At 41.3% G+C, this 27,873-nt stretch overlaps 2 protein-coding genes across 2 annotated transcripts in view; both read left to right on the top strand.

The window, feature by feature from the left end:
- The window catches only part of SLC12A4 (solute carrier family 12 member 4), a 75,335-nt gene extending 61,538 nt beyond the window's left edge, over positions 1–13,797 (top strand). The window contains exons 17-24 of the mRNA XM_024219438.2: positions 1,016–1,184; positions 2,337–2,532; positions 2,941–3,110; positions 5,588–5,719; positions 5,807–5,914; positions 6,737–6,921; positions 10,286–10,419; positions 12,184–13,797. Coding sequence (XP_024075206.1) covers positions 1,016–1,184; positions 2,337–2,532; positions 2,941–3,110; positions 5,588–5,719; positions 5,807–5,914; positions 6,737–6,921; positions 10,286–10,419; positions 12,184–12,275 — 1,186 coding nt within the window. The 3' untranslated portion in view covers positions 12,276–13,797. The remainder of the gene's footprint in view (positions 1–1,015; positions 1,185–2,336; positions 2,533–2,940; positions 3,111–5,587; positions 5,720–5,806; positions 5,915–6,736; positions 6,922–10,285; positions 10,420–12,183) is intronic.
- An 11,903-nt stretch (positions 13,798–25,700) lies between these two features.
- Positions 25,701–27,873, top strand: LOC112120372 (ferritin heavy chain A). The gene is made up of 4 exons (XM_024219429.2): positions 25,701–25,802; positions 26,172–26,318; positions 26,781–26,906; positions 27,718–27,873. The coding sequence occupies exons 1-4, from the start codon at positions 25,701–25,703 to the stop codon at positions 27,871–27,873; spliced, it is 531 nt and encodes a 176-aa protein (XP_024075197.2).

A 27,873-nucleotide genomic window follows, 5' to 3' on the forward strand; every position in this document is an offset into this window, starting at 1 on the left:
GGGGGTTCCCTGCAGAGACAGAGCAGCAACCCATCTTGTCTGGGATGTGGATGGAGTCTCAGGCCCTGTGTAGGCTAGTTCAGAAAGTGGAGTTGGGGAATGACACACAAGATCTGTGATTCCAGGAATGCAGTGGCCTAATATCCTGCAGTAGTGGCACGGAGGTTGCTGATGTGGCTGCAGCTTTAAAACTGGAATAGTGGCCAAGGATTTCTCCCTCTAGCCTCTGCACTTCAGCTGCATGCAGCCAGATTACATGGGCAACATGCATTTTGCTCTGAGAGAGCAGAGTTCTATATGCAGCAGCTGGAAAATAGTAAGGCTTAGTGGGCTGAGAAATCCTCATTAACCGAAAGGTAAGCTTGTACTCTTCCATGACTTTCATCTCTGAAGTGCATAGCTCAATCTAGCTTGTGTTATGTTGCTAACTAGCACTACTGTATGGGGATATTTGAGCACTCCTCCATCTATCCAGAGGAGTAGAAGTCACCTTAAATAATACAAACAAAATCCTATACATCATGGTATTCTGTTACTCATAGCTGAATGTTGGGAAAGAAAATATTGTCAGACTGAAGTTGCATGTATCTCACATGTCAGAAGAAGGTGAAATTCATTTGTAATCTTAATTCCCACGTGTTTGGTACATAATATCCATATAGACCTAGAAGGTAGCTTTATTGCATAAATGTAGTAGGCAATGTATTTCGTATCGGGCAGATCCTTGAAAATCAGTCTCTGTAAGTAAAATGCTAATGCAGACCTCTCAGACTAGTAAAATCCTTTCTTCAAACCCGCCTGGAAGAAGACTCTCTAGACAGTATTCCAAATCTGCTTTGTCTAAAGAAATAAAACATCAAGTACTGCCCTTTCAGTGCATATTGGTACAGCGATAGTACTTCACTGTTGTGGATATTAGTGTTAATGTTGAAGCATATTTAAGATAACTAGTGAAGCAAACATTTTAAAAAAAGTTTTATAAGAATTACCTGGACTGCTTTTTCTTTTCTTCTAGGCCTCAATTGCTGGTGCTTCTGAAATTAGATGAAGATTTGCACGTGAAGTATCCGAGGCTGTTAACATTTGCTTCTCAACTGAAAGCTGGCAAAGGTTTGACTATCATAGGGACAGTGATCCAAGGGAATTTCCTGGAGAGTTATGGAGAGGCCCAAGCTGCTGAACAGGTGCGTGCTTTAACTATTGACATATAATAATGATTTTACACAATTGTAGTGAATGTTTATTAAACTTTGTGGAAAGTAAAGCAGGCTCCAGTAAAGCAAAGCTCTTAAACACGAGCGTACTAGATGCCTGTTGCCCAAAGTGCTTAAAGACATGTTTAAGTGCACTGCTGAATTGGGGTCTAAAGATCTAAAAAACACGTCATGGCTGCGGCATTAAGTTCTAGATCGGGGTAGGCAACCTATGGCACGTGTGCCAAAGGCAGCACGCGAGCTGATTTTCAGTGGCACTCACACAGCCCGGGTCCTGGCCACCAATCCAGGGGGCTCTGCATTTTAATTTAATTTTAAATAAAGCTTCTTAAACATTTTAAAAATTTTACTTTACATACAATAGTTTAGTTATATATTATAGACTTATAGAAAGAGACCTTCTAAAAACGTTAAAATGTATTACTGGCACGCGAAACCTTAAATCAGAGTGATGAAATGAAGACTCGGCACACCACTTCTGAAAGGTTGCCGACCCCTGTTCTAGATCGTATGTGTATATATCTCTAACTCCTTTAACAGGACACATTGTCACCCAAATGAGAGAACTAATGTTTCATGATGTCGATTGATTCACGTAAGGGATGATGTGTTTTGTAATTTTCTGAACTGATCTTGAAACATCACAATAGCTATTCTGAACCCACTCCATTTGCTGTATTTTGCTTATTCGATGTAGTGGTAGAAGACTTAGAAAGTCCATTGCATCCTTCCTAATGCTTAATCATTTACATCTGCTTAGTCACAGCATACCTTGACATTCCGAGCCCCTCCGGCCCCCAGCAGCTCTTGAAGATGTGGGAGACAATACTTTAAAAATGGAAAGCTAATTCATATATCTGTGGGATAACCTCTTGCTAAGGATGAAATTATTGTTCTGTTTATATCTTGCAGACTTGTTATAAAGCCTTATAGCATATGAAGCCTTATACTACATATGATTCTCCTGTCCTTCATTACTCAAAATAGGGCAGTAAACTTTTGCCCCTGATGAGTATATGCAGATTACAGTATGAACATGCATAAGAAGTATAATAATCAGTTGATATAGAGGACCTGAGTTCATTTTAATGGAGAACTTTTTTCCCTTGCCTTATCTTCCAGACTATTAAGAACATGATTGAAATTGAGAAAGTGAAAGGATTTTGTCAAGTAGTTGTAGCCACCAAGGTTCGAGAAGGAATTGCCCACTTGATACAGTCCTGTGGACTAGGTGGCATGAAACACAACACTGTGGTTTTGGGATGGCCGTATGGCTGGAGACAAAGTGAAGATGCGAGAGCCTGGAAAACATTTATAGGTTAGTTGTAATATGTGATGTGGTTAGACACCCAGAACCAAGTTCTCTGTACTACTCTACACACATTATACTTGTGATTGAACAGATTTATTCTGCAAGTTCAGCATCGCTTTCCCACTGTTTGCATGAATATTAACAAAAAAAGTAAAAAGTAAAATAATGGCACTCATTGACAGGTATATGTGTCTATATGCCATTTCAAATGTTTTTTAATAAACAATACCATTTTTTCAATTAAAAAGCCTTTATAGTTGCACAGTTATACAAAAGGAGTAAATACATGTATTTAATGTGAGCGGTGATTTTATGGGTAAGTGGCACTTGCTCACTGAATAGCCTTTTCCACTAGAATTTTCTTTTACAGTACCATAGAAAAGTGACTGTTTGCTTTCTTCCCCTTCCCTGCAGATACTGTGCGTTGTACAACTGCTGCCCATCTGGCTCTGTTGGTGCCCAAAAACGTGTCTTTCTATCCCAGCAACCATGAACGTTACAACGAAGGCAACATTGATGTGTGGTGGATTGTGCATGATGGAGGCATGTTGATGTTGCTTCCTTTTCTACTGAAGCAGCATAAAGTAAGGATGAAAAAAGCTAGAGAACAAATTCGTCTGCCTACTATGTATGCATCAGTGTATGGTGTGGAACAGTGAGCCAACAATAAGTGAAGATCCTCAGACTGTTCTCCCAATACGTTTTTTTCTTGTATTATATATTTATAAAAAATGGTTTTTGACCCACATGTACATTCTTCTCATGTACAATACATTCTTATATTAGCAGAATGTATCTTTTCCTACGTGATCATAGCAGGAGTGGTCATACAAACTCACAAATCTTTACCTTGTAAAAAAAGGAAAGATACTGCATTGAAAAGGTAGCTGTGCTTGAGACTTTTTTTTTTTAAATATGGAGATATACCTATCTCATAGAGCTGGAAGGGACCTTGAAAGGTCATCGAGTCCAGTCCCCTGCCTTCACTAGCAGGACCAAGTACTGTCCCTGACAGTTTTCTGCCCCAGATCCCTAAGTGGCCCCCTCAAGGACTGAGCTCACAACCCTGGGTTTAGCAGGCTAATGCTCAAACCACTGAACTATCCTTCCCCCCCAAAGACTTGCTCAGTCTTCTGTTGATAGCTATGTACATTTAATAAGTGTACCATAAAGGACTCAGCAGACTGCTTATGGATACCGTTTTCACAAGGGCTATAGGACCTAATGAGTGTCTTAATTTTAGACACTTGATATATTTCATTGCAATATAATTGGATTATATGCATGCAAAAGGGGAACACTGTCAGGTTATGAAGCAAGTGTTAATTCGGAAGCTGGTGTACTAGTTAACCAAAGAAAGAATTCATTTGTATTAAGCGGTTGTAGTACCAGAAATTAAACTGAATTTAATAAACTCAATATGATCATGAAGGTGAGGGACCACAATAGTGCTGGTAGTACAGCTGGTTGAGAAATCACCCCAAATTATGAAAACTGTAGACTTCTTCATCAAATTTGATTATGTTGAGAAATTTTGAGCACTCAAACTGGTTGAAAACCAGCAATAAAAAATTAATGAAAACTTTTCACAAATTAATTGGAACTTAAGAAATTTGAAAACTTTCTCTAAAACAGGCAGGTGCAAAGAAAGTTGTCCCTCTCTCTATCCCATACTTACCAATGATTTCACCTCTTCTGAGCTGCCTTGGCTTGCTCCATCTCTTGGCTTCCCTTGGAAGAGGCAGCCCATTATTCCAAAGTGTGGTGGTTATTTCTTAAAGACAAAGGGCAGGTCTTCACTATCCGCTGGATTGGCGGGTAGAGATCGATCTATCAGGGATCGATTTATCGCGTCTCGTCTAGACGCAGATAAATCGATCCCCGAACACGCTCCCCGTTGACTCCGGAACTCCAGCTCGCGAGAGGCGGAAGCGGAGTTGACGGGGGAGTGGCAGTGGCAGCTATTCGCGTAGCTGAAGTTGCCTATCTTAGGTCGACACCCCCCCGCCCCAACGTAGACCAGGGCAAAGAGGAGGAACCTAGGTCTCCTTAAGTGAAAGGAGTCCACTAACCTCTCTGTCATCAGGAGAGATGGTTAAAATAAGAAGATTAAAAAAGTCTTTCAGTAGTATAGTATCTTTTAAAAATAAGACAGTATTTATGCCCATTGTGTCCAAAATGTTGTGATTTTAAAATATAGTGCCCTTGGGATTTTTGGTGACTTTTTCCCAGTTTGTCCTCTGCAGGTAACTTGCTGGTCCCTATATCATGGCTTTAGGCTGGATGGGAAAATATTAAGCCTCCTGAAGCCACTTCACTTTGGCCAGTGGGGTCACTTGATGGGGCCAGGAAACTTATCAGCCAATGTAATGGCTATGATTGGTTTTGTCATGACAGGAATGCAAGAAAAAAAATAATCTCACAAACCTTGGCCTATAGCACACCAGTGTTAAGTTTATTTTTTGTTAAAGTTTAAAAGAATATAAAGATCATAAAACACCCCAGAAGAATGAAATATGTCAAGATTTTGTGGCAGTCTCACCAGCGAGCAGACCAGGGTGACTGAATAATGTTTTATTGAGGTATCCCCTCCCGCCTCAAAAAAAAAATAATGTCATGGGTTTTGTCAAGGGAAACATAGCAGTGAAAAATGTGCAGACTCACTAGTGAGAAACCTAACTGGGATTTTTCTTATGTTATAGTTCATAGGACCATTGAGCTGGCCTCATATGGCTTTTCTTTGTTATCTTTAAGCCAAAAGAGAAGCTGGATACAAATTTAAGGCCTGCCGTACATTAATGGCTCATTAACTGTGTTTGTTAAAGTCATGCTTCATAATCATCTCAGTTTGTCAACACAATGCATCAGCAGTGCTCCTAAACTATGCTTGATTTCTCTGATGGGAAAGTCAATAGTATGGATGTGTTTAAAAAAAAATCCACAGAGCTCAGTACAGTAACTATGTTGGAAAACAAGGGTGCTATATTTATTACAGTTCTGTTTTGTGTAGAAAATAAGTTGTTGGTTCACGTGTTTTGAGAACTTGTATATTCCCCCATAGGTCTGGAGAAAGTGCAAAATGAGAATTTTCACAGTAGCCCAGATGGATGACAACAGCATTCAGATGAAGAAGGACCTGGCTACTTTCCTTTATCAACTACGAATAGAGGCAGAAGTGGAAGTGGTAGAAATGGTAAGGGATTGATCCTATTTCTCCTTAAGGTTTGAATGCTAGTAAGTTGTTTGATTACAAAGAGGAATATTTTTCTTATTTCTGCAGCAAAACAGTGATATTTCAGCTTATACCTACGAGCGGACCCTAATGATGGAGCAGAGATCTCAGATGCTGAGGCAAATGAGACTGACCAAAACAGAAAGGGAAAGGGAGGTATGTCATTCACTATAGAAAAAGCTAAGGTGGATGAATCCAAGCACTGTTCCTAGTACCATTTCAAATCCTTCATATAGCATAGTAAAACTTTCATGAATTAATACACAGACACCTCCCACATCTTGAAGAAAACGAACATTCACTGTAGCCTTTTCAGTTGCTATGTCTGAAAACTAGGTTTATTCCTATTGGTTAACATCTTGCCTGCACTCATGGAGCCATGCTAGAAATGCTTTGTCCTAGGAAAGAATGCATGGTGGTTACGTAAGCTGTAAAAAGCCTTTTGTGCATTTCCCTGAATGATTATGTGATGTCTAGGTAGTTCAGAATATAAGTCTTAGGAGATTTCTTGAAATTCTCAAGAGTTTCCGGTACATGCGATATCCTGGGTTTGTCCCAGTTCATGACACATCCTGTTTTGCTAGTGTGGGTTTATGTCGTGTCTTGGATTCTGGTAGAACAAGGCAACTAATTCACTTGGCCTCCAAAGCTCTTCAATTTGTATTATGCTGTTCCAGCTGAGCAGAACAGTTTTCATCAGCTTGGGGACAGTCTGGGCTGCCAGGTTCCATACTATCTTACGATGTCAAGTTCTCTATTTCTCTGTATAGAGACACCCCCATTGGTCCAAATTCTGGTTGACTCATATGCACCATAACCCTATTTGCTCTTTGTGTTAGTGAACTGCTCTGGCTCCTCTCCTGAACACAAGTGAAGAGTACAATGAAATGAGAGCTATTTACTTGGTGAAAGGGATCCAGAAAAGATAAAATTAACCTGTGAAAGTAGAACTCAACTTGCCATTTAAACACTTCTCAGGCCCAGCTGGTAAAGGACAGACACTCTATAATACGGCTGGAAAGCCTGTACTCGGATGAAGAAGATGAGGGGGAGACAGTACCTGATAAAATTCAGATGACATGGACAAAAGAGAAATGCGACTCTGAAAAACGGAACCGGAACACTGCAGTGGAAAACTTCAGAGAACTGATCAGTATTAAACCGTGAGTCTCATTGGGGCCGATATTTCAGACCACTTGGGGTTAAAGTCTGGTTGTGCTGCTGTCCATTGCACGCCATCCCGAATGACAAAACAACTTGACTTCCTTTTTTAAAAAATGTTTTAGTACTGCACAGGTCTCTCTTGCATTCAAACGTTTGAGGCTTTAATAGTGGAAAGTCAGCAGAGTTAGTCACCCTAATGCAGAGCTAAATGTGGCTATGAATACTTAAAAAAAATCCCCAAAGTTCTAGAATTGGTCCTTAAGTTGTGGCTTCATATAAAATGGAAGAATTGTTTGTAATCCCTTACGTAATATATGTGTATCTGAGACCATCCAGCACTAGTTTATTGGCAGATGATCATATCACTTACTGCTAAGTAACTCAGTGAAAATTCCTGAGTGTTTGAAATTCCTATTCATTGGTATTAATAATTCTAGCATATTTTACTGTTAAAAATCCGTAGAAATTCTGTGTTTAAATTTAAATTGATGTATTCTTATCTCCCTTTCATGCTTTCAGAGAGTGGGAAAACCTGTAAGTTTTTTTGCTAATTGTTTAAAAATGTTTTTCTGTGGATGGGAGTGGGAAGATCTAGAATTCTCCCTAGATGAAAAGGAATGACATTATTAGCCTACATTTGATGCTGTACAATGGGCCTGATCCTGCATGCTTGAAGTTGAGGGGAAGTTGCCATTGTCTTTAAAGGGTGCAAGATTGGGTCCTTAATTCTTAAGGCAATAGGTATCTTAGAAATAGCATAAAGCAAAGTCTGCAAGAGTTACCCTGTCTAACCAGGACTGACTCAGGGAAAAACAACGTCAGGTTTGAGAATTTAATTGTGTTTTCAAGAATGGCATACTTCCGTTTGGGTGATCAAAGGATGTGTGTTATTGTTGGGGCACAATATCAGATGGTGGGAAAGCCAAAGTTCAGCCTGTCGTACAGAACAGAAATTCAGGACAGTGCTGACTTGAACTTCTCTAGCTCTTTGTAGTTTTCGCACAAGCTTAAATATGATACGCAAAGGACATGGTCAAAGTGCTTTTACCATCGTTTGAATGTTTTTACTCTCCATTGTTTGCAGTAGCTTGCATAGCAGCTTGAAATGAGATTCTTTTCAGGTCCAGTTCTGTCTGCACATGCCCCCAATCTGGTCCCCAAAGGAACATTGTTCGTAGCCTCTCCTGGAGGCTGGGTGAACCATTCCTTTCATGCCTACACCATACTAAATGGCATTTTCTCAGCTCTCTGGATAGATGCCAGTTTTAAGGGTCACCTTGAACATTTTTTTTGTCTCTTTGGATCTCTTCCAAAAGTTGATTACAAAAATAACAATTCCTTCCTCATCTCCCATAGTTATAGTACAGTGATGTCTTGCCTCTCTTGTCTGTGACCTTTCTGTTGCTGACATGGAAGAGGCAGAGACTGTGCTCACTTTTTCAATAAAACATACGGCCATAGCATGACATCAAAAGGAAAGTATTCCAAACCGGGCAAGTTGTACCCTGTTGTAAATCTTGCTCCTAAATAGTTCTGTGCAGCAGCACTGTTCCTTGGTAAAGCAGTGCAAATGAGTCACCTCTGTGTATCTGCCACTTCCTGAATGTTTTGGGGAAGCTTATTCCCTTACAAAATGTCAACAAACATGCAACCCCATAAATCATCACAAGACGAAAGTTAAAATTAAACTGACTTCAAAAACAAAAAAGCCTCCAGAAAAGAAATGAGTGCAGTAAGGCCTGTTACCATAATTTGTAGCATGTAAAATGGGTACTTATGTAACCCCCTTCCCTAAAATACCTGGTATTGGTTGAAAAACATCAATAGTAATAAAGAAATCCTTATCCAAGTTGCAAAGGCTAATTGATTTTCCCTTTAGGTCTGCATCTGTCTGTCTGTCTTTTGTTTTGTTCTCCCTTTTTAGCCCTTATTAGCCACACAAATAGTTAATTTCCTATTGGAAGGAGACATCTTCTGCCTAAAAATGACTCCCTGACTCTCCAGTTCTTATTCAGCATGGATTGGTGTGATCTGATCATATTTTCAGTGTAATAAATCCTGGACGCTTTCTGTGAGGATATGAGTGTTTTGCAGCTCAAAAAACACAAGTGCACTTCTTAGAAATGTGGGCTGGTGTTGCTGTCACCAGTTTCTGAGTTATCTGTGAGACATGGAGTTCTCCGAGTTGAGGATTTCTTCTGTACTTTAGTGTGTTGAGTGGGGGATTTTTGGTCAGTGTGACCTGGACTATTGTTTTGCCATGTGCCCTGAGAAAGAGGCCGTATATAGTTATGCTGCCTAAGGACCAGACTGTGATTCAGAGGAAGTAAACTGTGCCGGGCTTACACTCAGCACAATGTATCACACCTGGCATGCTGGCTGTGCTGACTGGCGCATTGGCAGGATCAAGGGAGCAGTAATTAAAAAAAAAATTAAAATTAATGGAGATATCCTTAGAACTGGAAGGGACCTTGAAAGGTCATCGAGTCCAGCCCCCTGCCTTCAATAGCAGGACCAAGATAGGATTTTGCCCCAGATCCCTAAGTGGCCCCCTCAAGGATTGAACTCACAACCCTAGGTTTAGCAGGCCAATGCTTAAACCACTGAGCTACTCCCCCTTAGAGCCTGCTTTTCTTTCTGTACTGAAACCCGAGACATGGGTGGCCCATGCAAGACAGGAAGAGGGCGGTGCCTTATTCCCCTTGTGCGGATGCATAGGGCTAGTGATTTATTCCTTGGTGTAGGAGCATAATGCCCTGCTTGAAAGCCCTGCCAGTTTGGTGGAACACTCCTTAGGTTGTTACAAGTTGTTGACTGTGACTCAAAAATTCCAGCTCAACTCTAATCTGAGGTCACAGTGGAGGACCAGGGTATTTTCCACTTTTAATAATCAATAACCATCCACTCCAGCCCATGTCTTACTCAGTTTGGGCCTGATCCTAAGCCCTTTGAAGTCAATGAAACTCTTTCCATTGCCATCAGTGAGTAAGTAGATGAGGCCCTCAGTGCAATAGAGTTTATATTTGTACTGGTGATCTTAAGGGTGAATTTCTTATCTCATGCAGTCTGGCACTAGCTGCTTAGGAGAGACCAAGCACAGCAGTGGAATGGGAAATAAGTTAAATGATGCCTTCCAAACACAGATCACAAAAACGAGTGGAATAGTATTCGCTCTAAACACGTGGAGGGGTACAAATAACTCTGTACCTTTCAAATAAAACCTGGGGGGGAAAGTGTTTGATTAGTTTACTTTTTAAATAGTATTTCGTAGATATGGTCATTGTAAGATATTTTTGTAATGATTTTTTCCCAGTTCAGTTTTACAAGTTTTTTTCTAACAGTAAACATGTGATTCTTTAACAGGAACCAGTCAAATGTCAGAAGAATGCACACAGCAGTGAAGTTAAATGAAGTAATTGTAAATAGATCCCATGATGCCAGACTTGTTCTACTCAACATGCCTGGCCCTCCAAAGAATGTAGATGGTGATGAAAACTGTATCCTTTGAAGGAAAGCCAAGATGATACTCAAAAATATGCGTCTCCCTATCTAACCAGGTTCTTATACTTTGCCTATCAAAGATATTTATTTAAACCAAAATAAGTGTAACTTACTGTTCCAGTGGTATGAAAGTAGTAAATCGTCCTGTTGGGATCCTGGAAGTGCACGGGCGGAAACCCACCCACTGCTAAAGGACCTCGCTCAGCCTAAGGGGAGGATCCACAAAGTCCAGGATCTCAATTAATTACGAGGGACAACTAAAGATATAACAGGGACAGGAGTGAGGTCACAGGGATAAAGTAGTAAATCGTGGGTGTTGAGATACAGTAAATACTTTTAAGGGAAAGTCACATCTGCCTTGCCACTCTCCTGTTTTGTACCCAAGATGCTTTACTAACATCACCTGTCAGAGGGCCTGACTTGTCTTGTCTACACTCCTTTCTTAGTTTCATTTTCTCTGATGGGCCTGCCTTCACAAGCTTTGGCAACAGTAAGGAAATTCAGTAGCAGGAGTTTTTCCTCCTACAGAATGAGGCTAAACAATCTGACATTACTTAACATGGAAATGATGTTTGCTCTTTCAAGGAATAAGCTACCTTTTTCTTATTGTACTTTGAAGCATTTAATAAGAATGAATTCCTGTACACAAAAATCAACAAGGAGAGTGGGGGAAAGGGGTTAACGCTTACTGATTGGATTCTAAGAGGCACTTAGTTTAATTATACTAACAAAAGATCTACTTCTGACATGATAACTTCAAATGTATCGTCTATTTGGCCCTATATTTGGAATTTTGTAACAACTGAAATCTAGCCAGTCTGACATTTTACAGTGTGAATCTGTAGGGGTGAGTAAGATGCACTTCCAGCGAGGTTCACGTTTTCAGAGAGGTTTAGAGCATGTTCCTAGGAGGCAGTATGGACGTCCTCCCCAGGAAGTGGCTTGGGTAATACATGACTTTTGTGGATTCAGGTGTGTTTCTAAAGCAGGGAAAATGTTGAATTTTTGTGTGACATTAAAATGGCGTACTAGCTTCTTTAGCTTCCTATAGCTCAAAGTTTAAGGAATAGATGCAGCATGGGAGAAATTTCTGGGTAGTATCCATGAATCAGCTGTCCCTCTGTTTTCCTTACGTCCCACTAAAGTTTGTCTTGGATTAAAATCTCATGGTGGACAACTGTCCACTCCTGCCCTGTTATGGACCCAGCTTGCACTCTGAAGGGAGCAGTGTTTGAAAAAAGTGTAGGATATGGTTGAAACATGACTCAAAATATGGCTGGGGCATCCCATACATCTTGTGCTTGATGCTATATTGGTCCACAAAGACAACACAGATCTGTCAGATTTAGTCAAGTTGCAATAAATTAATTTACTGCTAAAATGTAATTTGGCCTTTCATTTGGTTTCAAAGCATAAACATTTTCAAAGTATATTCAGCCATGAATATGAAATGTTTATATCAATTTAAGAAACTTTAACTCTACCAGTTCTTCAAAAGTTTAACTGTACTAGTTCTTTAAAGAGTTTGCCCAGACTATTTAGAAGAACTCAATCTCCCAATTGCAATTGACATACTAATAAATTCATTTTTAAGAAATCTAAGAGGGTTGTTTCAAGAAATCGCTCAAGATTTTTAGTTACACTCAGTATATTAGAAAGCTTATTGCTGTTGTATTACTGTTCAGTAAAAAGGATGCCAGTGACTCAGTGTCTGCATTTAAGTTATAAAATATCATTTGTCCTTGACTTTACTGATACAGATATGGAATTCCTGGAGGTTTTGACAGAGGGCTTGGAGAGAGTATTACTTGTTAGAGGAGGTGGTCGTGAAGTCATCACCATTTACTCTTGATTTAATACAGCTTTCTGCACCATCGCACATTTACCTTCTTGATGACAAAGGACATTCCAGTTTTAAATGGAGAAGAAAATAGGTTCTCTCTCTCTCTCCTCCCCTCAAACAAACACAGACTTTCCATCATCCATCCAGTCTCCTGAATGACTTACTAGACTTTTCTCACCAACCTTTACACTATACCGTAGATCTTAGTACTGGTTCTATTGGTTTTCTGTCAAGTGACACTCCAGTTGCGACATACATATCTTTTGTATTGCAGTAGTACACCATCCAACTGGCAACACAAGTGAATCATGAATCTACAATTTTACTTGGCTTGTGCTTTGATGCTCTGGCATTTGTGAATGTAGTTTTAACACTAAATCTATTTTTAGAAAACAGTGCTAACGTGCAGTGTTTTTAGAAACTGTGTATAAAGTTAGGACTCGAAAGTCAGTTACTGTAACAAGATTTTAAAAGCTTTTATATTCGTTTATGGGGATAGGACTACATTATATAGCTAGTTTCTGCTGAAGTTCACCTATAATGCATTTTCTAAACAAAACACTAAGTTGTAAGAACTGTCTGACAAAGCTACAGTTTTGTGGGTTCATTTCCAGAACTACAGTTCAAGTATTGGATAAGAATTTATACTTTAATACATTTATAGATTTAAATAAATTATGTTGATATAGTTGATTATGTATGTAGATTGCTACAAACAGTGTGTAGCTTCTGAGACTTATGGTTTTGTGGAGGAGGCAGGTCCCTATTTATTTTTATATTTATTTGTTAGAAACATTGGAAACACAGACGCAAACAGTCTAGGAGTTTCACAGAGAGGTTTCTTAAATCAATTTCAAACCATCAGTGGATCGAAGATAAGTCCAGTGCAGTTCTTCCCCATTTAAAATTCCTGCAGCCCATCATTGTATGATTCTGAGTATATTGAGAATCCAGTACGTGGAAATAGAGGTGTTGCATTGCACACAGCGATGGGTTGCACTTGCACAAGTACAGAAGCTGCTTTTTTGTAGGCTTGTCTTTTACCAAGCCCATTAAATTATACTTACTGTACAGAAGGATCATATTTTTTCAATAAAATGTTGCATACACTTAATTATTAAGCAATGTGGAGTTCTATATGCTGTAATGCAATAGCTAGTGTGCACACACCATTCTCTCTATTGTATGGAATTGGAATTGTTCAACTACAGCTGCATAGACTGCTAACTATTAAAGGAACATAAGAATTGACATCCCAGCCAAAGTCTTGTCTGACATTCCCTGGTATATAATACCCCATAATAGATAATTGTGCACTAACATATTTATGGGAGGAACAGGAGGGACTTTCTCTTCACCTTAACTGTTAGTGGTTGGTATATACTGAAGCATTAAGGTTGATACACTTGATACATTTTTTAATTCTGTCTAGGATAGCAGTTGATATAACCATATAAATGTTTTGATTTCTAGTTGCAGTGAGTTCCACAGACTGATGATACAATGTATTAAAAACTTACTAGTTTCCAAATGTGTGACCCTCTAACTTCTTTCCTTCCCCTCTTCTTCTATTGTAGAAAAGATAATGTGCCACTTCACATTATGCAAAGGTTTCTTTGACTTGGTCATAATGACACCGAGGTGTTTTTACTGGATGGTTACAATTAATACTGTACAAAAATATCTGTTAGTGAAATGCCAGGGGTTGTGATTTTTTTTTTTAATTAGGAGATGCTGATCTCTGTCCTGGTGTATATTGAGGTTGCCATGGTGTGGAGCACAGTGAGACTTGTGTAACCTGGGGTGGGTAGAGATGTCTTACCCAGTGTGGGCACAGAGGTATCATTATGGAATTATATCACATATTCTGGTTTTCTGATCTCCTCTTCCTGTTGCAAGTACTCCTGCTCTCTCCACTGCTATCAGTGTATCTTGAATATAATCGGTGTGTGTATGCCAGAACTCTGGCAAAAACAATCCAGCATGTCAAGTCACCGACGGGTGGGTACTACATTGAACTGCTCTTCACATTTCCATGCTTGTTCTCTCCCCTTTCTCAACCCCACTAAGACAATTCAAACCCTTGTTTAGGGAACTGCTCCCTTACAGGAATAGGACATGGGTCCCTCCTAGTCAGGGCCGGCTCCAGGCACTAGCCTGGCAAGCAGGTGCTTGGGGCGGCCGCTCTGGAGAGGGGCGGCACGTCCAGCTATTCATTGGCAATTCGGCGGACGGTCCCTCACTCCTGCTCAGAGTGAAGGACCTCCCGCTGAATTGCCGCCACAGATCGCGATCGCGGCTTTTTTTTTTTTTTTTTTTGGCTGCTTGGGGTGGCCAAAACCCTGGAGCCGGCCCTGCTCCCAGTGAAATATGTCTGAAATATGGGATGGAGTTTTGAAGAGCCCTGGCACAATTAAGAACCCTGGGGCTTGCTCTGTACTGGAGAACTAATTTTTTGCTTAAAAACTAACTGTACTGGAGCCCAGGCTCTGGCAGCATGAATCATTTTTACTCTTTGTTTTAGAACAAGTTGAAAAGGTCGAGCGTGTGAAGTCTACGATAACATTTGTAAAGAAATCCTCCAATGAATGATGTTGTGGAAGAGCAAAGTATTATATAAATTTAAGCTGATCACAATCACTCATTTGCATGCACTGTAATAGAGGAGTATTATTCTTGCTGGTTTATTGCTTAGAATTTATTAGAACAGCTCTGAGGAATTACCTTTTTTTGTCCCCACCTCAGCGCACCATATTTAAACTTTTCCGAGCCACACCACACTGAAGAATCAGATAGCCATATTGGTTCATCATGGAAAATCACGTTCCTGTGGCATTTGGCGTCATGCAACTCCATTTTATTAAAGGGTTTTAGTGCCATCTACTGCACGTTCAAGTAAACTGTGGGACTTCATCCTTAACTTCTAAAGTCTGTTGCTTGTGAACACGTGTTAGCTGTGTTAGAATGTATGCAGGAAGCATGCAATGCAGGTTGTCAAAAAAAAAAAAAAAGACGTCAAAGGAATATACAGACAGCAAACACAAACTTGGGTCTGGTCATTAGTATTTAGTAAATGTTATGGGTAATTGAGAACCTTTAATATAGTGGGTTCAAAAGTGTTTGCTCTAAACTTTTTTAGTCCCACCTCCCCAAATCTCTCAGCCTCTCCTATTGGATGTAATATGGGAGGTAGGAGGGGGCAGAAGTTCAGCGCAAACTCGTGGGAGAGATGGAGTGGAACAGGCAGAATAGGAAAACATTCAAAGCAAAAAGGTAGAATCTAGTTGAATCATCTTGGCTGCTGCTTGTTGGGGAACTGAGTGGGTATTTCCATTCTCTTCTAAGCTACCCAGAGTTCTCTTTCAAGAAGAGAGCCTGCACTTATTCCTGTTTCCCCCGTGTGTTGCGTTTTAATTTTAATCGAATGGGTTCACATCAGTTCATGTTTACAAATCCATCAGTATTGGGGGAGATTCACACAACTTGTTCACGCTGGCAATGATCCAGTTTATAACAAGCTGACATATATTTAGCATAAGTCTGGGGCCAAGAATAAGCTCACAGGTGAAATTTCTTCTTTGAGCAAACTGTATTGTTTATCAAAAATGTAAATATAGGCCGAGATGGCATTTTAAATTGCAAATGGCAATCTTTACGGTCACTTGAAAGAAAAGATACCAATATTTGCACGTCCTCCCCCTGCCTGGGACGGCAGAGATGTTAATGAAGTACAAGCATCAGAATCTGTGCTGTCTCTCGTAGACACCATTTTTTACGAAACTCACAATGGAGCAGTATTTTTCGTGAAGACCACTGTGGTATTCTGCTATTGAAGCTTAGCTTTTATAGCGGGAGAGATGCTGCAAAACACGTTGAAGTTTAGACACTCAAATCCACAAGAGGGAGCTAGAGTGCCAGTCATTTGGGAGTTTTGTTGATTTGAAGAAACACGCAGTTTTTCAGATTTTTATAACCCACTGCTGAGGCTCAATTCTTATTGAATTTTTCATGTTATTTATTTACAAAGGTGTCTGTGAGTACTGTAGGTACCTGGCATGTAATCAGATAAAGAAACAAAACTCCCACTCATTCAGACAAAAATAAATCAAGTTCCCTATTTCCCTTTTGCATCATCCTAACAATATTCATTTAACAGGGCATTGTGGTGTGCTCTGAAGGTGGACGGATTAAAATTATACTGGAGTAATTATACACTCATCATTTAGCCCCGGTTTGTATGAAGGTGCTGCCAAGGCTAGATGCTTGGTTAAATTCAGAGCTGTACTTTCAAACCAGGGGAGTGGTTGGTTTTCTGTATTCAAGAAGCATGGCACTTGCTAAAGCCATAACGATCTCCAAGACAATCGTCTTCCTACGAACTGGGCACAAACTTACAGCAGGCCTAGGAAATAGCTAAGAAGATGTCATTCAAAGCTCAGTAATTTTAGAGGAAACAATGCCTGCTGCTTTACTCCAAATACCAGGTGCCCCCCTCTCCCCCCCCCCCCCCCCCCATGAGTTTCGGTCATGGCAGGCCGCAGCAGTTGTTACAACACAACATGGCAGGTGACAGGCCTGAAGACAATTTCTCCCAATAGCCTCTCACATCCCAGTCTCCAGCCTCTAACAACTGGGGTGCTGTGTTCCATTTGCTCAACACAAAGTGCAAAGAGAGCTGGCCCATTTACTTGTGGGGTTAGGCTGTTCTCTGACATCATCCATTTCATACCTCCCTTTTTTTGTAGGACGCATGGCAATCAAAGTCTGGCGCACCCTGGAAGCAATGGGTCTGAGGGCCGCAGCCAAGGGTTGGCCCCACCGTTATCATTAATCTGGCGGTATTGCAACAAATGGCATTGCATTGTAGTAGTATTAATGCAGCAAGCTGTCCATCCCTGATGGCACGTTATAGACTTGGTCAAGTATGTGGCTCAAATAGAGGAGGGCATGTTGAGCAAGTATGCTATGGAGCCCCTGACATTTTATATGGTAGTGATTTGATTCATTGGAAGTGAATGGGGCAAACTGATGCTCTGGGAGCTTGGATTAGATAAATTCCTTCATGTTGCAGAATCTAGAGGCTTAGATAAAAATCCAGACTTTGTGCAGCAAATCTCACAAAACCACACACACATAAAATATCTGGTATTTCTTGCTTTTCAGCTGGGCTTCAAGAATGGGCTTTCTCAGTATCCACATTTAGGTATTTCTCTTCAGTGTCAGCCACCAGCAGAAACTGCAGCCAGGAGTGTGGAAATGAAAAACTTTAAATAAATAAAGCTTTGAACACCCAAAAGTAGCTTTGTGTGAGGATGTCTTGATGTGTACGCTCTCAGCTGGTTTGCCTACTTATAAGTTATTTTTGTATGACTGAGAACAGAAATTGGCCATAGTCCGGCAGGACTTCAAAATGCTATTGGATGACTGTCTTAAGGCAGGCTACAGATCTACTTTTTCCTGAAGGTTTGACAGACAACATAGTAATCTACTGTTAGCTCGTAAGAACTATTGGTCCTGGAAACAGTTATACAAACTTTAAATTAAAGACTTAATGAGAGTAATAAGTGACTTAAATATAGCACTTTGCAAAAATGACAGAGCCCTCTTTAGGTAACTGAATACGCAGGGTATCTGTCAAATGTCTCCTTATTTGAAACAGTTTTCTGAATTTATAACAAATGCATGCTCTGCTTTCAGTTTCATATTTTACTAGTTAAACCCTCAATTTGGTTCTCATTAGATAAAAAACAGCAGTTACCAGAGCTCAAAAAAATGTCGGTGGCGGGGGGAAGGGCAGAGAAACATTAAAGAGCTAAATGAAATATGTAAATACGCTGCTTCATAATAAGCTGGCAATATTCAAGGCTGAATGTATTTTTCCATGGGCCCCTTTCATCTGCTTTCACCTGAGAATCCACATAATCATTTCCCATAATAAAATGCTTTGTGGGCCAGTCTGCTTTTCTCTTTCAAGGACAAGCACAGGGCCCTTCCTCTGAGGCCAGCTGTAGCGGGGGTAAAGCACAGGCCAGTTTATTGGCTGGAGACTTTAAACCAGCATAACTCTTGTCTTGCCAGAATGGCTTAACCTCTGCCTTTCATAAGGGGTATGTTAGGCGCTGTTCCATTCAGCACCATTCTTGACAACTTGTCTGCATTAATGAAGGTCATTTCCCAACGTAAAGGAGTGGGTAGCTGAGCTAGCAAAGCAAAATGAATATTTAAAATACATATCCCATGAGCACTTTCTTCTACCCTTCCTCTGTCCCTGTGGTATGTTGTTGCAATTAGATCTTCATATTTACCTTAATTGTTAGCTCAATTTTGAGAAAGTTGATGAAGTGTCACAATAACCCATAACAATAAATGTTGATGGGAAAAAGCGCAAAGGGGAGACAGGCTGAATTAGTCTAAATAGAAAAGCCTACTGATCTAATTCAAGGAATGTCTCATGCCTGATAAACAAGAGGTAGTGTGGGACTGGAAATCAGTGCATCAAAATCGGTGCATCAGAAATTAGGCTTAATTGGTGGACAAAATAATGAGAGGATGGAGTGTTCTGCCCATCTCTCCCTTTGGGGGTCCTTAAAACACTTGAAAATCAGGGGGAGAAGCATGAATGCAACAATTACTGAGTGATCCACTGGGATCCACTGGAACACTGCTGGATCTTTGTCATCTGGTCCTGAGAGCTGTTCTGGCCGGGCCAGAAAGAGGGACCCAGATGATATTGCCACCTCCACTGGCTCCGGCTGACACCCAAACACTACCTGGGACGTGAGACCTCCTCCCCCCTTATTTCTCCTCTTTCCTATCTCTCCTTTTTTCCTTCTGTGTCTGGCTTAGCTGACCAAAACTGTATATTTTTACAACATTGCTGTAAGACCGCTGTAAAATACCATCTAAAAGGCTGTCAAACAAGGGATTTTGCCTTATAAAAACTCCCTCACCCTATAGCTGGAGAGAAAGGGAATAAAGGGTGTTGATAAAATAAAAGCCTTACTTAATACTTTACATTTCAAATGCTTGAACCATTTTTCCTTCTTTGCTGCATCTTTAGTAAAAGGTTAAGCAGCTGTTTGCCATGGTACTAAGCAGGCTGAAGTCTCCGTATACCAAACCCAAACCTGGTTGAAAACTATTTAATGTTGGACAGTGACTGGGTTATGTTAACACCTTTGACTCTCTGAGCCCACATATTCCAGCTAAATTAATACAATAGGCAGATTTAGCTGTGTAACTCCCATGCCTTTGTTCTTCTCTATGCTGAGGGCCAGATCCTCAAAGGTATTCAGGCTCCTAACTTCCATTAATACAGGATTTTAATTCAAGCTAGGAACCTAAATTCCCCCTGGGCCTGGGTCTTTAAATCTGTAAGGAAACCGCTGTGGCTACAGCTCAAGAGTTCTCAGTTGCTCATGGCCACTTCTCCATTCTGGTTTTGTCCATCTAAAATGCAATATTAGATTTTAAAGGCTGGGTGTTTCTCCTTGTGCCTAGTACTCCCTTTACCTAGGTTTTCTTCCAGCAGGCCTAGAGTCAGTATTTGCATGGAAGGAAGTAGGTCTAAAACAGCCATAACTGGGTAAAACCATAAGTCTGACTTTCAGAAGTGCTGGGCAACTCCAGCTGCCTTTGCAGGCAATAGGAGCTACACTTGCTCAGCATCTCTGAAACTCAGGCCATAGATCTTTAGGAGGCATAACAGAAATGTGAAAACTGCCTGGGGGTTGTATGAATACCACTGCTGTCTAATACCACTGACTCCATTTACAGTGTCTGTATCTTCTGCTATTTAATACACACCAGTCGTTGGGTCATCACCGAAAGAATTTAAGGCTTGGCATAATGATTGTATGGAATGAAGGCCTTGGAGGGAGTTTATTGTGGGGCAGTGGATTATCCTCTTTCTAATATCTTAGTTCTACATAGTATTTTTCACCTTCAAGGGTCCCTAACAGTAACACTACAGAGATTCAAACCTATACGTCAACTATAGACGCAGACTACTTCATCCATCTGCGCCTGCTCGGGTGACACAGGACAATTGTTTAAGAGTTAGGAGCTGTCATAACAATTTATGCTGCTCAAACTGTAGAGGACAGATCATGTTACTACCAAAAATCTGGCCAGGACAGTCCGAGTTAGTGCCTCTGCTCTGGGGAGGGGCTGGGGGGCAGTGCCATGTCATCTTTTCTGACCACATGTTCTCAGAGCCATGACATGACCCGTCCAGAGCACCATTATTGTTTGTTTCTCTACCACTCTGCTTTTGCATGGGGCTGGAAGCAAAAATGCTGCCATAGTGAGAGAGAGGCTCTTTACCTGTTACCTCTGGGCTAAACAAGAGCAGAAAGTCATGGAAATCTCAGAAATAAGCATATGTTGAAAATACTCATTTCTTTACCCACTCACCGCTACAGCTGAGGTCTAAAGCCAGAGAACACAATCCAGTTAGACTGGAGAGTGCTTGTTTAATCGAACAATTCTGAGAACACCAAGAATTGGGCAATTATGAGTTTATTCCAAGTGTATTGGGAGGAGGGGACACAATCCAGCAACCTCAGCTGCTCTTTTGATATTGCAAGTCAGTACAGTTACTTCCCTAAAATTAAAAATGATTGGTGAGTCTGTACTTCAGAAAACAGCATCATGTACCCAAACTTTAGCTACATACATTTATAGTTACATTATATTTAAAGAGGAGCTAGAGGTGGCTTCTAGTGCACGGCTGCAATAAATACTGCAGGGGCAGTGGAGAAGTGTCATTCCCATAATCTCTTTCAAACCTAACAAGATCAAAGGACTGACCCTGCCCATACCAGTCTGAAGTATCAAAATCTAATTAGTCTCATTACTAACCATGTTTCCACAATGGAATCCTGCCTAATACATCTTGCTTGACCTAGTATTTGAGGGAAATTCAATAGTGTCTCCAAACTGGGGGAACTGTGGAAGTTTTCTAAAACAAAACAAAACAAAAAAACTTGGAGATGACAGTCCTGCCACCATAATGGATAGATGGAGGGGAAAGGAAAAACAAGAAATGTGCACACTTGACAGATTGAAGCCTGTAAAATATTCTTTTATAAGTTTGAAATCCTCTTATGTGTTAAGATAAAGAGATTGTCGCAGAATCAGAGTGATGAAACTGGCAAAGGAAATGTGTTTTTTGAACTTTGTAACTGATCCTTTGGGCTTTCTTTAGTCCCTGGTACAAGCCTATTCAGTTGTCTGATTTATTGGCACCACCAAAGAGAACTGAATAAAATAGTTTTAATAAGATTCCAAACCAGCTAAAGCTGTGCATGTGGCTTCAAGTTTCTTTACAGCCCTGAGATTTAGCGAGGAGGCTGCAGACTGGTGGAGCTTTCAGCAAACCTGAACTGTGTGTCAAGCAAATGGGGGTCTAATGGCTGAAATGTGGACCTGGATGCACGTTGTAGTGTGTAAGACCATGTCTATAGGTAACTCAGTGAGTACAAATAGAGACATGAAACCAGAAAAAAGGGTGTACAAATCCATTTGACCAGCTTTCCTGCCTCATTACTGCTAAAGAAGCTGCTGTCTCCAACCCCTCACTCCCAGAATTACATTTGGATATTTGAAACCTCAGTGCAGTGCTACAAATTCCTGGTTCTTCATGTTTCCTATGGAGAAGCAAACAAATGATGACAATAAAAAAGTCCAGCTCCTGTTTCAGTTAGTAGCAATGTGTCAGACCTGGTTGTGCTAATGTTCCAATAGTCATTACGTTCCAAAGGACAGAGGGACCCTGCCAGGTTTAATTGAGTCATTGCTGCTTTAGCAGAGCCATGGGATAGAAAACATCTTCAGTTCTGCCCCAAAGACATGGTCTACCTGCAGTAAAAAGCTGGTATTTCTAACAGTAGCACTTAAAAAAAGGTAACTCTCTTACAACCCAGCATAAATGCTGCAATTGTCACCTCCAGTGCATGAATAAAAGGGTGTGGGGGGGGGGAAGCAAAACCACATACTAATAAAAGGAGAAAACCCTTTTCTATGGCAGAGTTCAGCAATGAGGAGAACCAGACAAGAGCCTTATCCAGCACTCTATAAAGATAAACTTTGCAGGACCAAATTCAACAGGGGTAGGAATGGGCACAGCGTCCATTAATGGCGGTGGGAATTGTGCCTGCTTGTAGGCCAGACTAGTGCTGCATTTCACCTCTCTAGCCTTCAATGGGAGTGTTACGTGAGTAAGGATAGGTCCCGAAATGACTACATTTGAAAGCAGCATAGTAAAGGGTTCTGAAAAAAGAGTCTTCAAGTTGTCGCACAAGGAGCAGCTCTGCAGTGAGTGGATGTGCCCGTGTGAAAGAACTTAGACTAGAGCCAGTGATATCCATTTGAGCACCGTCTGAGGTGCTGTCCCTTACTTCTTGTCTCTGGAAAGAACGGCTTTGGCAATAAAAAGACCAAAGGATCTTGCAGCACGTATTTTAGGTGATGCAGCAGCTAATACTTGACTCATCTTTGTGTTCATTGATTATATTCTAGACCAGCAGTAGGCAACCTATGGCACGTGTGCCAAAGGCGGCATGCGAGCTGATTTTCAGTGGCACCAGTGGCGTATTATCGCCTAGGCCAACAAGGCCTAGGCTTAGGGCAGCAAATTTGCAGGGGTGGCAAATTTATAATAGCAGCATTTTTGTAATCGCAGCATCAGTGACTCCGCGATTTTACCAATCATAGCGCATATTGAAACCACCAATGACGGCGCAACGCCATTTAGTAAACATACTCACGAGAATCCTAAACTGCACCGGACCCCTGCTTGAACGCGGGGTTTTGGATCCACGTGCGGTCCCGCGCTATAAGCGAAATCACGCTATACAGACGTGTGTTCAAGCGAGGGTCTGCTGTACTTGTGATTTTATTTATAATAAAACTTGTAAATGTTCAATTATTTTAATGATATTTAGATTCATTTTAGTTCAAACGAATTTGTAAAAAAATGAAAACAAGTTCATATGGGGCCGGGGGTGGCAATTATTTCAGGGCCTAGGGGCGGCAAAATCATTAATCCGCCACTGAGTGGCACTCACACTGCCTGGGTCCTGGCCACTTTTTAAATGAAGCTTCTTAAACATTTTAAAAACCTTATTTACTTTACATACAACAATAGTTTAGTTATATATTATAGACTTATAGAAAGAGACCTTCTAAAAACGTTAACATGTATTACTGGCACGCGAAACCTTAAATTAGAGTGAATAAATGAAGACTCGGCACACCACTTCTGAAAGGTTGCTGACTCCTGTTCTAGACAATGGAGCTGAGATAAAAGAATCCAGAAAGAAAATGGCTGAGCCATCTCAGTCACAAGCAGAATATAGAAAAGCTGAGTACTACTATGTAAACATAATCTCAAATTAATAGCTACTGCTTTGCTCTTCTCTAGCATATATTCTGTATAGCTCCCCAAATGCTGTACAAACAATAGTTATTTCTCTAACCTTCACTCTCCGGGAGATAATATAGAAATTGTACTGAGTTAGATGAGGCAGAGCGAGATTAAGTGATGTGTCCAATGAGTAGGAGAAAGAACGTTAATGCATTTGCTCAAAAAATCTACACTGAAACCGCAGCATTAGATTTTTCAAACCATGCAATGACGGACACCATAGAGTTGAGATTATATATTTGTAACCAGTCGGTCAAATAAAGTGAGCTAGGGCAGACTTGCCTTCAACTCCCCCCATGGACTATGCATTCTGCCCCAACTCTTGCAATATTTCAAGGTTACCAAGGTGAGGAAAACAGGAAGGAAGCCATAGAACACTGCTGAACATAACCAAAGTCATATAATCCAGCCTTCCTATCTAAGATACTTATCTGGCTCCTATTACTGTAGTATGTGAGCATCTTCACGATGTTTTAATCCTCATAACACCCCCATTCACCCGGGCAAGGAAGTACATTATCCCCATTTTACAGAAAGCACAGGAAGACTAAGTGACTTCCCCCTAGAAGCCTTTAGTAGAGCAGGGAATTGAACCCAGGTCTTTGAGGTCCTAAGTTAATACCCTACGCAGGGGTTATTCGTCCTTGTTTGCTAAACAGCTTCTGACAGGGTCGAGGTCTATTGCATAGCGAACAGGAATTAAAAACTGTTCTGCATTAGGTTGCATGGGTGCCTGTAAAGCAATACAAAATGCTTAGATTACACTTAACAGGGGAAATAAGCTGCTGCCGTTTATTGGACTAAAAATATGTTCTACTCAGAGTTCTGGGTGGAACATGGGTGTTAACTCTGCAGTTTTCTGTTTCTTTAAAGAAAAAGGCATGAGCCAATGAACTCTGTAACTTTTGACCTTGGTACACGCACTAAAGCATGAGGGGCCATCTCCCCTCTTTAACTTGATCTAATGAAACAGTACCTTCTCAGTCATATACATGTTTAATATCTTATAAAAATCCTTTTAAGCTTTTGCCCTCAATCCTGTATTTTTTTTTTTTATTATTATTATAGAATATCAGGGTTGGAAGGGACCTCAAGGTCATCTAGTCCAACTCCCTGCTCAACGCAGGAGCGATCCCCAGATTTTTTACTCTGGATCCCTAAATGGCCCCCACAAGGATTGAACTCACAACCATGTGTTTTACAGGCCAATGCTCAAACCACTGAGCTATCCCTCCCCCAGCAGTAAGAGCCACAGGATATATATGTACTGTGTTTAGAAGCATGTCCTTTTATCCATTCTAAATATCTTTCATTTTATTGGCTATCCCATTGTTCTCTTCTAATGATGAAAGAGCAGCAAATTTTAAGTCCATACCTTTTTTATTTTGTGTCTCACTCATGTCCCCTCTTTTTTCCATCTCTTCTCCAGACTGAATAGTTCCAATATGTCTTCAGATGACAGGGCCTCCATGTCTTTAATAACATTGTCATCAGTTGTCTCAGAGCCTTCTGAATACTGGAAGAAAATGACCAGGGTTCCCCAGGTATAATATGTTAGAGAAACACTGACCTAGGGACACCTTGGGAAGGGGTATGCAATAAAGCCTTCCATTTGCCACCTTCTCTGTATCTAAAGGGTTCGTGGGAAACTGGATTAATTTGGTGAATACTCCTAATTTTCATCCAATAACAAACTGTCAATCTCTCCCATTGCTCAAGGGGTAATGTGGCAACAAGTGTTGTCCTATTGCTGAGTCATGCCCTCACCTGTGGATACTGTGTTAGGATCCAGCCCTCAAAGGTGACTGGTGCTGTAGGGAAGAAGGACATTTCTATTGGATGGCAGCAGCTGTCAATCACACCCACTCCCTGCTCTGGACAGCATTAATACCATCTGTGAAGAAAACAGTTTCTGGTATTTTTCTGGGCTCTGTCTTGGTTAGAAGTGTTTGGTATCCCTAGAAATTTCTTGAGATCCTTTCTAGCTAAATCTTCCAGATAGAAGAATGGAGTCCCAGGTGCGCCAGAACTTCCATACTGAATGTGATGCTGCTGTGAACGGCATGGTAAACCTGGAGCTGTATGCCAGCTATGTCTACTTGTCCATGGTGAGTGTAGTTCAAGAGCTGTGCTGTTAAGCTTTTTCAACTCACTTTGTTTTAGCTCCCATGACAGCTAGCTTGTCTGCTACTGTATGGTTAAAAAAATGCTCTAGCTGTATGCTGTACCTCTTATTCTGTACCAGTGGACAATACAGGAGAGCAGTGAGGGCATAAAACTATTTCTGACCCTTGTGGTTTTGTGGCATGTTAGTGGAGAAGCCTCTGAGTCTGAATCTTAACAGCCATTTCTGAGGCTTCTTTGTGGGAAAACTTAATATGAGCAGACATGTTCTTTGTTAAGTGTGAGAATTGATCATATGGTGCTGTTAGCTTGAGGCTTTATTACCTTCACTGATCTCCTCTACTCCTCCCCAGTCCTACTACTTTGACCGTGATGACGTGGCCCTGAGGCACGTGGCCCAGTTTCTGAAGGAGCAGTCCCATGAGGAGAGGGAGCATGCAGCGAAGTTCCTGAAATACCAGAACAAGCGAGGGGGACGCATTGTCCTGCAGGACATCAAGGTATGCAACAAATCAATGTGTGTCCCTGGGAGGGTGGGGGAGTGGACTCTAGACTGAGGTTAATCACCATGTGTGGGGTTGGAGCTAGAACTTCCTTGTCTAAAGGAAAGAGATGAGGTTTCCCGGGAGATCTCTGATTATCCCAAATGGCATTATTCCTGTGGTAAACTAGAGCTGTATGTTTCAAAAGCATCCGCCTTTGGCCCTCTAGTAAAGGGTATGTGAAGGCATAGGTGGGCCTCTGATTGTGCTAAAAGCACAGGCTAGGTTTGCTTAGCTGTGACCAGGCCATCTGCTCCATCACTTCACAAGCAATGACTTTAGTTCATAATTATAGAACCCTAAAAGGGATGAATAGTGCTGTTATCGGTGGGGGTGGAAAGCTGCTTTGGATGAAAAATTACAATTTGGTAACAAGGAGAGTGATGTCTGGTTCTCTTCCATGGCTCACCTCCTCTACAGAAGCCAGAGCGGGATGAGTGGGAGAACAGCCTGGAGGCCCTGCAATGCGCCCTGCAGCTGGAGAAGACTCTGAACCAGGCACTGCTGGACCTGCACAAGCTGGCTATGGAGAAGAATGATCCTCATGTGAGTTAATTGTTTTATGTGGGTTGATGGTGTCAGAAGAAAAGGTCTGTCTGGACCAGCATTTTAGAAGATGGGTTCTTCAGTCTGCTATCTCAATGCAGAGAATGGGGTGGGAGGGCAGGAGAGGGTAAATATGGGAAGGGAAATGCAAGTGATTATTTTGCAGCTAACTTTTCTACTGTTGTCTGTGGTGTGTACCAGGTGAGTAATCTTCTGGATAGCCTCACCTTCCCTGGGAGCAATCCCTATGTTGCTTTCTGTGTTGGCACCAGAACAGGCTGCTTCCACATGGGCACTATGTGGTGTATCAGTAGACAAAGCTGTCCCTGCAAAAGCTTTGCTTTTATTTAGATCGCTGGGGACAGGGGAGGAAGACCTCCATTGTAGTTTCAGACCTGGACAGGGAAGAGTGTGCAGGGGTGGGCAAGAAGGAATTTCTCACTTGCACAAATGCTCATTCTGACCCTTCAGGTACACATCCCTGACCTGTGGGCTATTTTTATCCTTATGCTGGACTCAGGGTGTGCACCTTTTGAGTCGTATAGAGTTGAGAGCTGGTCCTAATGCGTTCGTCTGATGTAGGAGTCTGCTTGGACAGTAACTGAGCTACTGAGTGTCCTCGAAGGCCAAATGGGTGACCTAGAAACTTGAGGCACTTATGAAATGAGGGCCAGTTAACCAATGGGTGAAGTCTTGAGTTAAACATATGGTTCTCAGGCCTGCCTATGTTGGTCACTAAAAGACTGTTGTAGCTACTAAGTTTGGCAGCAGTGCCTATAGGCAAAGGAGTGAGTCCCTCTTTCTTTTGCAGTTATGTGACTTCTTGGAGTCTGAGTATCTGGAGGAGCAGGTGAAGGCCATCAAGCAGCTAGGAGACCACCTCACCAACCTGAAGCGCCTGGGAGTGCCCCAGAATGGCATGGGAGAGTACCTGTTTGACAAGCTCACCCTGGGGGAGAGCAGCTGA

The sequence above is a fragment of the Terrapene carolina genome, unplaced genomic scaffold, assembly GCF_002925995.2.
Source record: "Terrapene carolina triunguis isolate 2854851 unplaced genomic scaffold, T_m_triunguis-2.0 Scaffold130, whole genome shotgun sequence".
Classification (NCBI taxonomy): Eukaryota; Metazoa; Chordata; order Testudines; family Emydidae; genus Terrapene; species Terrapene triunguis.

Excerpts from the sequence above, each read along its gene's own strand:
- LOC112120372 (XM_024219429.2), top strand. The coding sequence starts at position 25,701 with ATGGAGTCCCAGGTGCGCCAGAACTTCCATACTGAATGTGATGCTGCT. Across the intron at positions 25,803-26,171 it reads GCTATGTCTACTTGTCCATG|TCCTACTACTTTGACCGTGA; the intron begins GTGAGTGTAGTT and ends ACTCCTCCCCAG. Across the intron at positions 26,319-26,780 it reads TTGTCCTGCAGGACATCAAG|AAGCCAGAGCGGGATGAGTG; the intron begins GTATGCAACAAA and ends CCTCCTCTACAG.